Source organism: Acinonyx jubatus, chromosome C1 (assembly GCF_027475565.1).
Source record: "Acinonyx jubatus isolate Ajub_Pintada_27869175 chromosome C1, VMU_Ajub_asm_v1.0, whole genome shotgun sequence".
Classification (NCBI taxonomy): domain Eukaryota; kingdom Metazoa; phylum Chordata; class Mammalia; order Carnivora; family Felidae; genus Acinonyx; species Acinonyx jubatus.
Window position 1 is genome coordinate 104785328 of NC_069381.1, and position 12664 is coordinate 104797991.

The 12664-nt window shown below is 47.3% G+C and overlaps 1 protein-coding gene across 2 annotated transcripts; it reads right to left on the reverse strand.

Moving 5' to 3' along the window:
• Window positions 1-6949: 6949 nt before the first annotated feature.
• Window positions 6950-12459, reverse strand: S100A11 (S100 calcium binding protein A11). 2 transcript variants are annotated; one of them, XM_027056142.2, is made up of 3 exons: window positions 12299-12459; window positions 8207-8359; window positions 6950-7279 (listed from the first exon to the last, which is right to left on the reverse strand). In XM_027056142.2, the coding sequence occupies exons 1-3, from the start codon at window positions 12299-12301 to the stop codon at window positions 7124-7126; spliced, it is 312 nt and encodes a 103-aa protein (XP_026911943.1). In that variant the 5' UTR covers window positions 12302-12459; the 3' UTR covers window positions 6950-7123. The 2 variants fall into 2 exon arrangements, with proteins under 2 accessions (XP_026911943.1, XP_053070793.1); XM_053214818.1 differs by lacking the exon at window positions 12299-12459 and adding an exon at window positions 11742-11877.
• Between the last annotated feature and the right edge of the window lie 205 nt (window positions 12460-12664).

Consider the following 12664-nt stretch of genomic DNA (forward strand, 5'->3'; position numbering starts at 1 on the left):
GGAGATCAGAAGGTGGGAAGAGAAAGAAATTGATGTTTATTCCCTTGGTTCCTTCCTGCTTCGTGTACTCTGACAGTGGATGCATTTCTGTACCTAAGGCCACAACATCTGGGAGGGACCCCTCTCACCTGTGGCTCTTGCTGGCTTCCAGTGACTGCTCCCTTGCCTTTCCCAGTCAGGCCTGGTGGTGGAAACAGCTTCTTAACTTTGCTAGTTCTGGTGCTTTGCTATCCATCGTTGCCTTTCTTATCCCTGCCCACACCTCTGTGATAGTTTCTTTATTAAACTTTCTTTAGTGACCCTTTGAGTGTGCCTGTGTTTTCTATGGGGACCCTGACTGACAAAGCACGCCAAATCTGATTTTATAGCATTATCTATTTTTTTTTCCCGATCTACTACAGTAGTCCCCTCTTATCTGTGAGGGATATGTTCCAAGACCCCAAGGGGTAGTACCAAACCCTATATATACTATGTTTTTTCCAAGCATACGTATCTTTGATAAGGCTAAACTTATAAATGAGGCACAGTAAGATATTAACAACAATAATAAAATGGGATGGTTGCAATAATATACAGTAATAAAAATTATGTGAATGTAATCTCTCACAGTATCTTCTTATACTGTCCTTGCCTTTCGTGTGATGATGTGAGATGATAAAATGCCTGCATGAGGAGATGCAGTGAGGTGAATGATGCAGGCCTTGTGACATAGTGTTGGGCTGCCATTGACCTTCTGGTGGTGTGTCAGAAGGAGGATCATGTGCTTCTGGACCGCAGGTAACTGAAACCGTGGATAAAGAGGGCTACTGTAAATGCTGGGCACCACATTAAGTACTAGTGATGTCAGGGTGCATTTAACAAGGTTCTTGTTCTTGAGTTCGCAGGCAAGTCTGGGAAGACAGACAAGTAAAAGCACCATTGTAATAGAGTGGTAAGTGCTTATGGAGAGAGGTAAACCAGAGTGCTGTGACAACATAGAATAAGAACATTGAAACCAGTCTTGGCTGCAGGTGGGTGTAGGGAAGACTTCTCAAGGCAGATGACACTTGTGCTGCTCTAGAGGATGAGCAGGAAGAGGTGGAAAGGGGGCAGTGGGCCTGCAGGGCAGCAAGAAGAGGTTATGAAGGCATAGAGGCATAAAGCTTCGCGTGACTGGAGGGCAGGCAGTGACCAGACCGTGATGACTCTTGAGTGCCCCAGGACAAGTCTGGTTTCTATCCTGCATGTTGAGAGGAACCAATGCCATTTTACCACAGGAGTGACCCCATCAAGTCTGCCTTTAAAACCTCTTTGATCACAGGGTGGAGAAAGGAGTGGAAGAGGTCAAACTGGGGACAGGGAGAAGAGTAAGAGAGCTTATTGCAAAATAGTAGAGGCTGTCTTTTCCAAAGGAGAGGGACCAGTAATTAGCTGATTAATTAAAAGAAATCAGTTCAGGGGCGCCTGGGTGGCTCAGTCAGTTAAGTGTCCGACTTCAGCTTAGGTCATGATCTCACAGTTCGTGAGTTCGAGCCCTGCATCGGGCTCTGTGCTGACAGCTCAGAGCCTGGAGCCTGCTTGGGATTCTGTGTCTCCCTTTCTCTCTGCCCTTCCCTACCTCTCTCTCTCTCAAAAATAAACATTAAAAAAAAAAATTAAGAAAAAGAAAAAAGAAATCAGTTCAAATGGGTATTTATAAAAGTAACAATATTTCAAACATTTACTTAAAACATGTATGGGGGCAGCTGGTTGGCTCCGTCGGTTGAGCATCCGATTTCAGCTCAGGTCATGATCTCACAGCTTGTGAGTTCAAGCCCCACGTTGGCTCTGTGCTGACAGCTCGGAACCTGGAGCCTGCCTCCCTTCCTCTCTGCCTCAACCCACTCGCATTCTGTCTCTGTCTCTCTCAAAAATAAACATTAAAAAAAATGTACGTTTACCAGGATTTTGCTATGTTATCTTTCTAGTGTAAATCATATTCATAATGATTTTTAGGTTTTTTTCAATGGAAAATTTAAAGATACTTATGGGGCAATCTGAGTGAAAGATGTTTCTAGATTTTTACCAGTTTCTTCCTCATTTGTTCATGGTTGTCTCAGATACAACTACATCAACTACAATGATCTTCAGTGAAATTCCCTAATCAAGTCTTTGAAAAGAATTCAATTTGACTTTCATAAAACAACTACCTATACCCATATTTTATTGGTTTATGCACTAATTAAATTTCAGGTTATAAAGAATAAGTACAACTGATATAAACAGGTTTAGGAATAACCATAATTACGTTCTTAGCGAACACATGATTTCACTGATGGGTCTCCCCTAGAGTTATCCATTACCCTTGGACATTTGTGGTTCTTTGGTCATCAGTCAGCAGTTTTTTTAGAAAGAATGGGGAGATGGTTAAATGAATCAGTTACAAGAAAGTCTGAAAGAAGGCAACAAGGGTGGAGAGGAGGAGATGCATGTGCCAGAAGTAAAACCCAAGATGTGATGACTGGATGTGGTTGTGAGCATGAGACATCTAGGATTATCTCCAGGTGCCTGGTTTGGACAGCTGGGTGATGGTGGTGTAATTCACTGAAACCAGGAATGAAACAAGAGCGGGTTCCGGGAGAAAGATGTAGAGTTGAACCTTGAACAACACAGGTTTGAACTGGGCGGGTCCACTTACATGTGAATCTTTTTCAGTAAATATATTGGAAATTTTTTTTAGAGATTTGTAACAATTTGAAAAAACTCATGAACTGCATAGCCGAAATATCAAAAATGTTAAGAAAGAGGTATGTCATAAGTGCATAAAATATATGTAAATACTAGTCTATTTTATTACTTCCTGCATAAAGTATACAGAAATCTATTATAAAAGTTGAATTTTATCAAAACTTACACACACTTACAGACTGTATGTGGCACCACCAAGAGAAATGTAAAGCGTAAAATGTAAAGCGTAAAAATGCAGTATGAAACGTGCATAGAACTCACTGTAGTATATACGCTACTGTAATAATTTTGTAGCCACCCGTTGTTGTCATTGCAGAGAGCCCAGATGCTTTGAGTGTCCCAGTATCTGCACAAAACACTGTGTGATGCTAATACTGCCACCTGAACAGTTGCCTGGCTGGTAAATTGTGTATTGTAGTAAAAAGTAATCTCTTGTGTTTCTTGCTATTAGTAATTAAGTTTATGGGGAGTCAAAAATTATGTGGATTTTCAGAGGTGCCTGGGTGGCTCAGTCAGTTGAGCGTCTGACCCTTGATTTTGGCTCAGCTCATGATCTTGCAGTTCATGGGATCGAGCTCACATTGGGCTGGCTACACGAAGCCTGCCTGGGATTCTCTCTCCCTCTGTCTCTCTGTTCCTCCCCAGCTCACACACGTGCACTCTCTGTCTTTCTCTCAAAATAAATAAATATTGTTTTAAAAAGTTACATGTGGGTTTCTGATTGTGTGCGCATTGGTGCCCTGACTCCTGTGTTGTTCTGGAGTTGACCGTAGAGTCCAGTTTCAAACATGTTGTGTTTGAGATACGTGTTCCTTAGTGGGTGTGCGCCTTGTATTTGTAGCATCCATCTCCCCCACCTGACCCACTCTCCCCAACTCTTGGTTCTGTACTTTGGGTGGGACCCCACCCCAGTTCCAACTAAGGTCAGGTACACGGTCCAGGCTCCCACTGATCTGTGCATGGCAGGCCTGCAGACCCACTGGTTCACCTAGGGGTGGAAACAGCCCAGGAATTTAGAAAGACACCATCCCTTTGGCTGTGCTGAAGCTAAAGCTGTCCCTTGGCTGTTTAGTTATATGAGTCAATAAATTCCTGCTCTGCTTACAGTTTAAACTGAATTTCCTGTCAGCTGCAACAAGAATCCTGGCTGTGGGACAGCCAGGTAGAGATGTTGGGTTCAACCAATGACTTGAGAATTCTAGAGATAGATTTGGGCTGGGGATATATAAATGTAAGTCATGAGCGTATAGGTCAATGCCATGAGTTTGAAGGTCACCAGGAAAAACAGGCCAGTTAGTTTGAGTGCCATGACACGGGAAGCACACAGCATGATCCTACGTGGAAGGGCCCCCTCATCCCTACCTCGTATTGCGAGGTTTCCTGGAGGAAAAAAACATGTAGGCTGAGAAGCCAGGGTAAGTGGAACCATACCTGGGAATGGGTGTGGGGAGGGTGGGACAGAGCTCCAGGCAGAGAGCTCAGGCCAGGAAGTGAGTGCAGCCCAGTGTGTTGAGAAAAGTAATGGTCCTGATGGCTGGAATGTAGAGGGTGCCCCTGTGAGGGCAAAGCAGGGGAGGTCCAATGCACAGCAAGCTAAGTGGGGGTGCATTGTGTCCCTTACATGCCCAAGAGCCTCATGGAGTCTGCCAAAAGGCTTTAAGCTGGAGAGCAACGGCATCAGAGGCTTCAGGAAGGAGGGTCTGGAGAGGGGCAGGGCCTCAGAGGAAGGCGCTGCTGTATCCAGACAGAGGCTGTGGTGCCTGGGTCAGGGGGAGGCTGGAGCGGGTTTGAGGGCTATCTTGGGTGCATTTGATGAGCTTGAGGGCTTGGGTGAATGTGAGGAGTGACTTCCATGTTTCTGGGCAGGGTGGCTAGGTGGACGGAGGTGCCATTTCCTGAGATGGGGGCAGTGGAGGAGAAGCCTGCTGGGGGCTTGGGAGCACGGTGAGTTCAGTTTGGGGTACAATGAACCAGAGTGCAAGTTTCTTGAAGACAAGAGTCTTCTCTGCCTTATTCACTCTGGGAATGAATACACAGATACACAGAACAGTCTTACACATTTTAAGTAAATCTTTAATACTTGAGTACGTGAAAGATACCTGTATTATTTTATTATAGGTGCCCCATGTATTATTATTCTTAAATGTTTATTTTTGAGAGAGTGCGAGCGGGGGAGGGGCAGATAGAGGGAAGGGGGGACAGAGGATCTGAAGTGGGCTCTGCACTGACAGCAGTGAGCCTGATGTGGGGTTCGAACTCATGAACCTTGAGATCATGACCTGAGCCAGAGTCAGGCACTCAACCGACTGAGCCACCCAGGCGCTCCCAAACCTGTATTATTTTATATGGAGAAATCTAGGAGGCAGCATTGGAGCTCAGGAACTAGAAGTGGGTTGAGGAAACAGATTCATGTGGTCATTGGCCTCTACTAGTAAATAAGACCAGAGTAGGCGAGATGCGCAGGCAGAGTGTGAGGCCTGGGAGGGAGGCTCTGCACATGGTGTGAAGCAGCAGCTTTGAAGGACCGTGATTGTCTGATGTGGCTCCTAACCGTGATCTTGTCCTGCTCCTCTTCCCCGACCTCTCAGACTCTCCTCTGTTCTCCTTTGCTCAGTCTTCTTCCTCTTACTTCCTTCTACCCTTAATCGAGGGAACCAAGCCCTCCTGTTTCTCAAGCCAGGTCTTCTCCCCAGACTTCAAATGCAGATGCCAACTGGACCTACTAAGGGCAGTTGGCAGTTTAAATACAGCAACCTTCACTGAGGTCATCACCACTCTCCCCAACCAATGCCTTCTGTCTCTCTCCATGATGTGGAGTGAGGTCTCTCTCCATCACTCACCTTCCAAACAGACACTTCAGATAGTTGTTTTCAATCTTGAATTAGAAGCTTGGTACAGATTGGGTCTGTCTTCTTTCAAAACTCGGAGCCAAGCAAGTAAAGATTTCTCAGTTAGTTCCCTCAACCTGATGTCCTAAAGCCACGGCTAGTGATTTCTTGGTAGAACAGCAAATCAGCCAGTAAACTTAGGGTGCCTGGTGTTTTTCCATCTCTTCCCTGGCTCAGTGTTCTTTGGGATAATAACACTTTTTAATGAATTAAGGAACTTATCCAAGAAGTAGTTACAAATTCTACTCGAAAAATTTAGGGACTTGCCAGCCTAGGCACTGGTCTTCATTCTGGAATGTCAGAACCAAACAAGCAGTCCCAGAAATGGTCTGATTCATTCTATTAATTTATGAGGGCAGAAACTGCAATCCAGAGAGATTTTTACTAAGAAAACTCACACAGATGGATAAGGAATCTGAGGGCCTCTGGAAACAATTGCTTTCACCTGTGCTGCTTAGGGATGCAAAAACACACTTCTCTTGAGCGGGGGAGGGGTAGAGAGAGAGGCGGACACCGCATCCAAAGCAAGTTCCAGGCTCTGAGCTGTCCATACAGAGCCCGATGCAGGGCTTGAACCTATGAACCACAAGATCATGACACGAGCTAAAGTTGGGCACTTAACCAACTGAGCTACCCAGGCGCCCCATATTATTTTTAACCCTGGGTCAGCCTTCTGGTCCCTTTTTCTAGGCTCTTTCCCTGCTGCTTTATCAGAGGGCTTAGAAAATGAAGACTAATGTTGACACTGGCCCAAGTCCAATGTAAATAAGGAAACCCACATCCCAATACAAAGACCTTGACCACATTGGCCTCCTTTCCATTCCTCCAGTGTCCTGCTCTTTCTCACCTCAGAACCTCACTGTTCCTTCTCGTGGAAGTCCCTCCTCCATCTTTCCAAATGTTTGCTCTGTCTCATCCTTCAGATGTCAGCACACATGCGATCTCAGAAGAATGCCCTCCCCAGCCCCTGTAACCTGTAACATACCACCTTGTAGTCTTTCCTCCATAGGATTTATCTAGTTGTCTTGTTTGCTTATTCATTGCCTCTCCCCTCTCCCCCTGCCCCAGAAAGTTAGCTCGGTGAATGAGGGACCTTGTCTGTCTTGCTGACTCTATCCTCAGAGCCTGTGGTAGTGCCTGTAGGAGGGGTGAATAGACACTTATTGAGTAACAAGTGACATCTCTCCATCAGTCTGAGTGATCTGGAATGATTCTGTTGGTACCGTGAGTCATACTTACAAATACACCCAAGGTGTATTTTCACTATTTACTGTGCAGTTCTGGGAACTGCTTCCATCAGGCTAATCCCTCCCATGCTGCTTCCTCCTTGGCACAAATGTACTGACTCTCTAGCGTAAATTTTAAAAAACGCCATTTCTTTATTTACCACCAGCAGGACTGGCCTGCACGGGGCAGTGGATGCTCTGGGCTCAAGGACGTGTAGGATGTGATGAGGAGATGATGACTGGGAGGCTGTTTTGAAGGAAAGGGGGTGGTCTGCAGGCCAGGCCCAAGAGCCCCCCTCAGATTTACTTCTGGAAATGGGTAGACCTTAAAAAGGAGTCGTGGCAAGCTATGGCCAAGCCGCCAATAAGATTAAGAAATTCTTGGAAGTCCAGTTGCCCATCGGAGTTGGTGTCAAGTTTCTTCATCATGCGGTCAAGGACACCAGGGTCCTTCTGGTTCTGCAAAGGTAATAATAACCATAATAATGATACTATTAATGGTACCTGACCTTGTACTTTCTAAGATACTTTCAGTTATGTTGCCACATCTCATTCTCACAAGAGTGTGAGGTACAGGCTAGGGGTTAGTAACACTCCCACTTCCCAGACACAGTGACAGACTCAAACAAGGAAGTGACTCGCCTAAGGGGAAGACCTGTGCCTGGAACCCAAGTTTTCTGGCTCCCATTCCCGGGTTCCTCTGTGACAGGGGTTATTCAGTGGTATAAAAGTAGTGGCACACTTTTTCAAGTGTCACCTGCTACTCCAGTGTACAAACTGCACAGAAGTGAAGTGATTTGAAGTGGAAAGAAGACGCAGGCCCTGATCTCCTTCATCTTCTACTCCTCTGAGCTCCCCACACATATACACACTTACAGCCACTAGTTACACTGGCTGTTTAAATTAGGGACTTAGAAATCTGTCCTTGAGTGGCACCTGTGTCTGGTGGCTACCACACTGGACTGTGCAGATAGATACAAAACATTATTTCCAACATCACAGAAAGTTCTATGGGACAGGGCTTCCCTAGAAGCTTTGGGATGGAGAAATCAAATTTGAAAACTATCCTTTTCACCACTTACCGTTTCATATGCTCCTTCCCTAAATGAAAGAAACAAATCAACATTCCCTGGGTCATGTAGTTTGAGAACTTTGATCTTTAAAACACACCGTGTTCAAAGAAAAGAAGGAAAGGTCCTTGAATGGTTACTCAGAGCTCACTTGAGGCCTGGGGGCTCCGCCTCTGCCGTGCAGGTCCCTGGCTTGGAGTGAATGAAGAGGAGGCAGGGGTGGGGGAGTCAGTTGCTGGGCCCTCACTCCCAGCCATTTTGTCAGGGTCTTGTTTTGAGCTATGGGTAGTCTGGGGGAAGGGGCTGGGAGCAGTACCTTTGTGAAGGCAGCCAGCTCTGTATTCATGAAGGTTAGGAACTCTGTCTTGGAGAGTTTGCAGCTATTACCATCCTTTCCAGCATACCTCTGGAAAACAGCAATCAGAGACTCGATGCACCGCTCAGTCTCAGTAGGGCTGGACATTTTTGCCTTGAGAGAAGAAAAGTCAGGGTTCAGACAAGGGCTGGATGCTGGAGAACACTCCAGAGAATCTCATACCTTCATTTTGGGCCAAAGGAGTTTCCTAAAAGACTAGGCCATTTTTTAGGGGGCAGAAGAGCCCAAGACAAACACTGAAGGTCACATTCCATGAGCTTCCCTCCCATATCACATGTTTATTCTGGGTGAAATATAGTGAGGGTACACATGGAGCACGTGGGTGTGTCTAAAAGTAGTAGACTGGGCGCCTGGGTGGCTCAGTCGGTCAAGCACCAACTTCGGCTCAGGTCATGATCTCAGTTTGTGGGTTCGAGCCCCACAATGGGTTCTGTGCTGACAGCTCAGAGCCTGGAGCCTGCTTCCGATTCTGTGTCTCCCTCTCTCTCTGTCCCTCCTCTGCTCATGCTCTGTCTCTGTCTCTCAAAAATAAATAAACATTAAAAAAAAATTTTTTTTTAAAGCAGTAGACTGTCTGGATGAGTGTGACTGTGGCAGGGTTTACTGATGTTTCTAGAATCTGTGGGTAAACATGTATAACTATACACCCACAAATCCATATGTGCACCAAGCACTGTTTGGAGATTGAATAATTTCCTATTTTCTTTTTTTTATATTTTTAAATTTTTTAACATTTATTCATTTTTGAGAGACAGAGAGAGACAGAGCATGAGTTGGGGAGGGGCAGAGAGAGAGGGAGACACAGAATCTGAAACAGGCTCAGGTTCTGAGCTCTCAGCACAGAGCCTCATGCGGGGCTCAAACACGTGAACCTTGAGATCATGACCTGGCCTGAAGTTGGATGCTCAACCAACTGAACCACCCAGGTGCCCCAACAATTTCCTATTTTCTAAGCAAATATAGAGGCTACTGTGATAAATGAAATTCAGTTCTTTTTAAAGCAATACCGAATTCCTGGGACTCCTGCATTTTCTAGAAGAAAACTAAATGCATAGTTATTGTGTGTGGGGTGGGAGATTTGGGAGCTTTTTGGATGTTCAAAAGCAGCTTTCATATTGAAGGTTAAGAATCATTAATTTTACATGGGAGGAAACAAGAGCCACGAGAAGGGAATTGACACAGTAGAGCCACCCCTAGAATTTCAGCCTCCAGGTCCCTATCTGCAATCCTTAGTCTTTGTTCCTTCTTCCAGATGCCACTAATTCTTACAGGAATGGCCAAGGAACTTCTCTGGTCACTTCAAACCACAAAGGTTGATCTCAGGAAGGGAGCTCTCAGGTTGCCACTCATGCAGCTCCCCTGGCATCTACAGAGCCGGACCTCATCAGTGGTTGCACCAGGAGGAGCTGGAGGGTCAAATTCTGTGCTGGCCTCTGCCTTCCTTACAACAGAATTCTTGAGGGAAATTTTCTATTTTGCAGTCTTCAGGTCATTTCTGCCTTCACCTAGGGCCCCCTGGTGGTTCAGACATCAACTACAGGCTTTCTGGAAAAGTTGCCAGCCACACCCTTCCTCTCTGGCTTTACTAAACTTCAGGTATTAATAATGATCTTTGCTTGGACGGTGACATTTACAATTAGCTTTTACCCCTTAATTTGGTCTTTGCATGGACTTCCTGGAGCTCAGAGCTGGCACCCATAATTAACATGCTTCGGATTGATCCGAGCCCTTAGGGGCACAGCTTTGGGCTCCTTCCTTCCTTCCTCCCCGCTGCTGCCCCGGCCGCCCCAGGCTTTTCATCTGCAGTGTCTCCACGATGTGTTTTACCAGCCTAGCTGAGCTCACTGCTGCCCTTTGCAGGTGGGAGCATCTGTAAAGCCCTGTCCAGAGGTGGGTTCTAGTGAACTCTTCTGGAGATGGATTCTTTCCCAACAGTCATGTTGTTGGAATGCTTTCTTTTTTCTCAGAGAGAACTTTTTTTTTTTTTTTAAGGAAAGAAAAATGTCCGGGGTTTGGGAGTGAAATAGAATACCATAATCTAGAAACAGAGTTTTTGCACAACAGTCTTCCTTATCAGCACTAAAATTTCACTGTCTTAATATGTCAGATGACAGGAAGAAGGTCAGCTGGAAGGACATGCCATATAGGGTAGAAGATTCCAGGCTGAGGATTAAGGGCTTTGTGACCTTTTTCTAGGCCTACAGATGCTCCTCTGTCCCTTTACCTTGGGGAATTCTGATTGCTTTGCTTCTCTAGTTTCAAAGTGGCTTTCTGCTTTATTTTTTTTTTTCCTCCTTAACACCAGGACTATAATTTAGACCATTTTTTTCCCCTTCTTGAAAACTGTTGCTATCAGCCACACATGGAAAAAATTAAAACCTCTGTATTTCTTCTCAGAAGTAATTTTCCAGAGCAAAAGAAAGAAACACAATTACCGAATTACTAAAATGGAATTGTAAAATTTGTAAAGCTGGAGGGAGTTTGGGAGATGGTTCCAGAGAAGGGAGGCCCAGAGACAGGAAAGCTTTGCTCAAGGTGAAGCAGAGAGGCTGAAGAGAGGAGAACAAGATCTCCTGCCTGGAGGCCAGCACACCCCACAGCTCACTGCACCCTCACAGTTGTATTTGGCACCATGATAGGAAGGAGAAAATGGTGTGAGGTAAATGGATACAGTGAAAGAATTTTAAAAATACATTCTGAATACTCAACATTTGAGGAAAGGGGGAAGAAAAAGGAATGTGAAAAAGAAGTAACACTTGAAAGATTCCAGCATTGCTGTTGTCATTCTTAACCAAAGTGCTTCCCCCAGCCCCACCCTAGCGAGGATCCATGGAGGCATCCACCTTCCTTCAGGGCAGTCGTTCCCAGTCTTCACCACCTATTGGTGCTGGGTCTGCCTTTTCAAGGTTCCTTGGGACATTGTTATTCCCTTCTTGCATGGAAAGGAAGGAGGGAAGAGTGGGCAGGGATAAAGGCTGGCAAATGTGTTGTGTAAAGGGTCAGATGGTAGATATCTTAGGCCACTGTGGTCCATGTTGTCTCTATCACTCTTTTGTAGCGGGACAGCAACTACACAGACAACTCATTAGTGAACGGGCGTGGCCGTGTGCCAATAAAATTTTATTTATGGTCAATTAAGTTTGATTTTCGTGTCACTTCAGGTGTCACAAAGTATTATTCTTCTTTTGGTTTTCTTTCAACCACTTAAAAACGTCAAATCCATTTGTAGCTTGTGCAGGGGTCAGAAACCCTATTTGGCCCGCGGGCAGAAGTTTGCTGACTCCCTTCACGAAAGCGGTCAAGCAGGAGGTAGATTTTGGAGGTGGCCTAATGGAAACGCTAGAGAGAGAATTCAAAGCAGGTTGGCAGGAGCTGAGAAGAGAAAAACAGATGTTGGCGTGAGTGCCTGAAAGGGTGGTGGGTTCAAAGGAGAAGGGAAGGAAGAGGGGCTTGGCGGGGACCGGGCTCCTCCCACCGTCTGGGCTGCGTCCGGCTGGCTGGCAGCGGCTTCGGTTACAGGCTTTGGGGTCTTGGCCGGTTGCCGACAGCTTACTGAAACCAATTTTCCCCGGGGCTCTGACGACTCAGGTCTGAGAAGTGCCCTTCCTGGTCTACAAAAACAACCAGTGCTGACGGATTCTCCCCCCCCGCCGCGTCCCGCCCTTTAACTTTTCTGGTCTCCCAGGCTTCCCGGAGCCCGGGGGCGGGCCAGGGGCCCAGCGCGACCCCGCGCCTCGCCCCCTTCCCGGCCGAGGGGGATCGGGTAAGGGGCGCAGCCCCTCTTCCCCCGGCTCGCACCGCATCCGCGCGGCGGAACCAGAGACCCTCTGGTGGCCGCCCCTCGTCTGCTAACACAGGCGGAACCTACGGCTGCTTTCCTTGCAGCCTCTACCCCAATTCCCTCCCACGACTGACTTTCGCGGCTCGGCTTCCCGCTACGTCCCACAGGAATGAAGGATCAGCGTGGCGGCAAGCACACCGAGCCTTTTTTCCTGTCTTTGCGGAGGCTGACACGACAAAGGTCGGGCTTACCATGTCTGCGCGGAGCGGTCGCGGGCGCTGTGGCGGGGCGGCGGCGGCGGCAGCGGCGGGCTGTGAGCTCCGGAAGGCGGGCGCGGGCTCGGGCTCGGGGTCCGGCTCCCACCTCTCCCGGGCCCGCCTCCGCCTCCGCCCCTCGGGCGCAGATCCGGACTTGTCCGCCCCGCCCCGCGCGGCGCCGCCCGACTCCCGAGCCCGGCTCCCGGCCGGCGGGTCTCCACCCCCAACCCCTTCCCCACACCCCCTCCCCGGCGCAGATCCAGACCTGTCTGTCCCGCCCGCGTGGCCCAGCGCGCCGCTCACCCGAGACCCGCCGTCTCTCCCTGTCCCTGAAAGATTCTGGACTTTTCTGAATTAAAA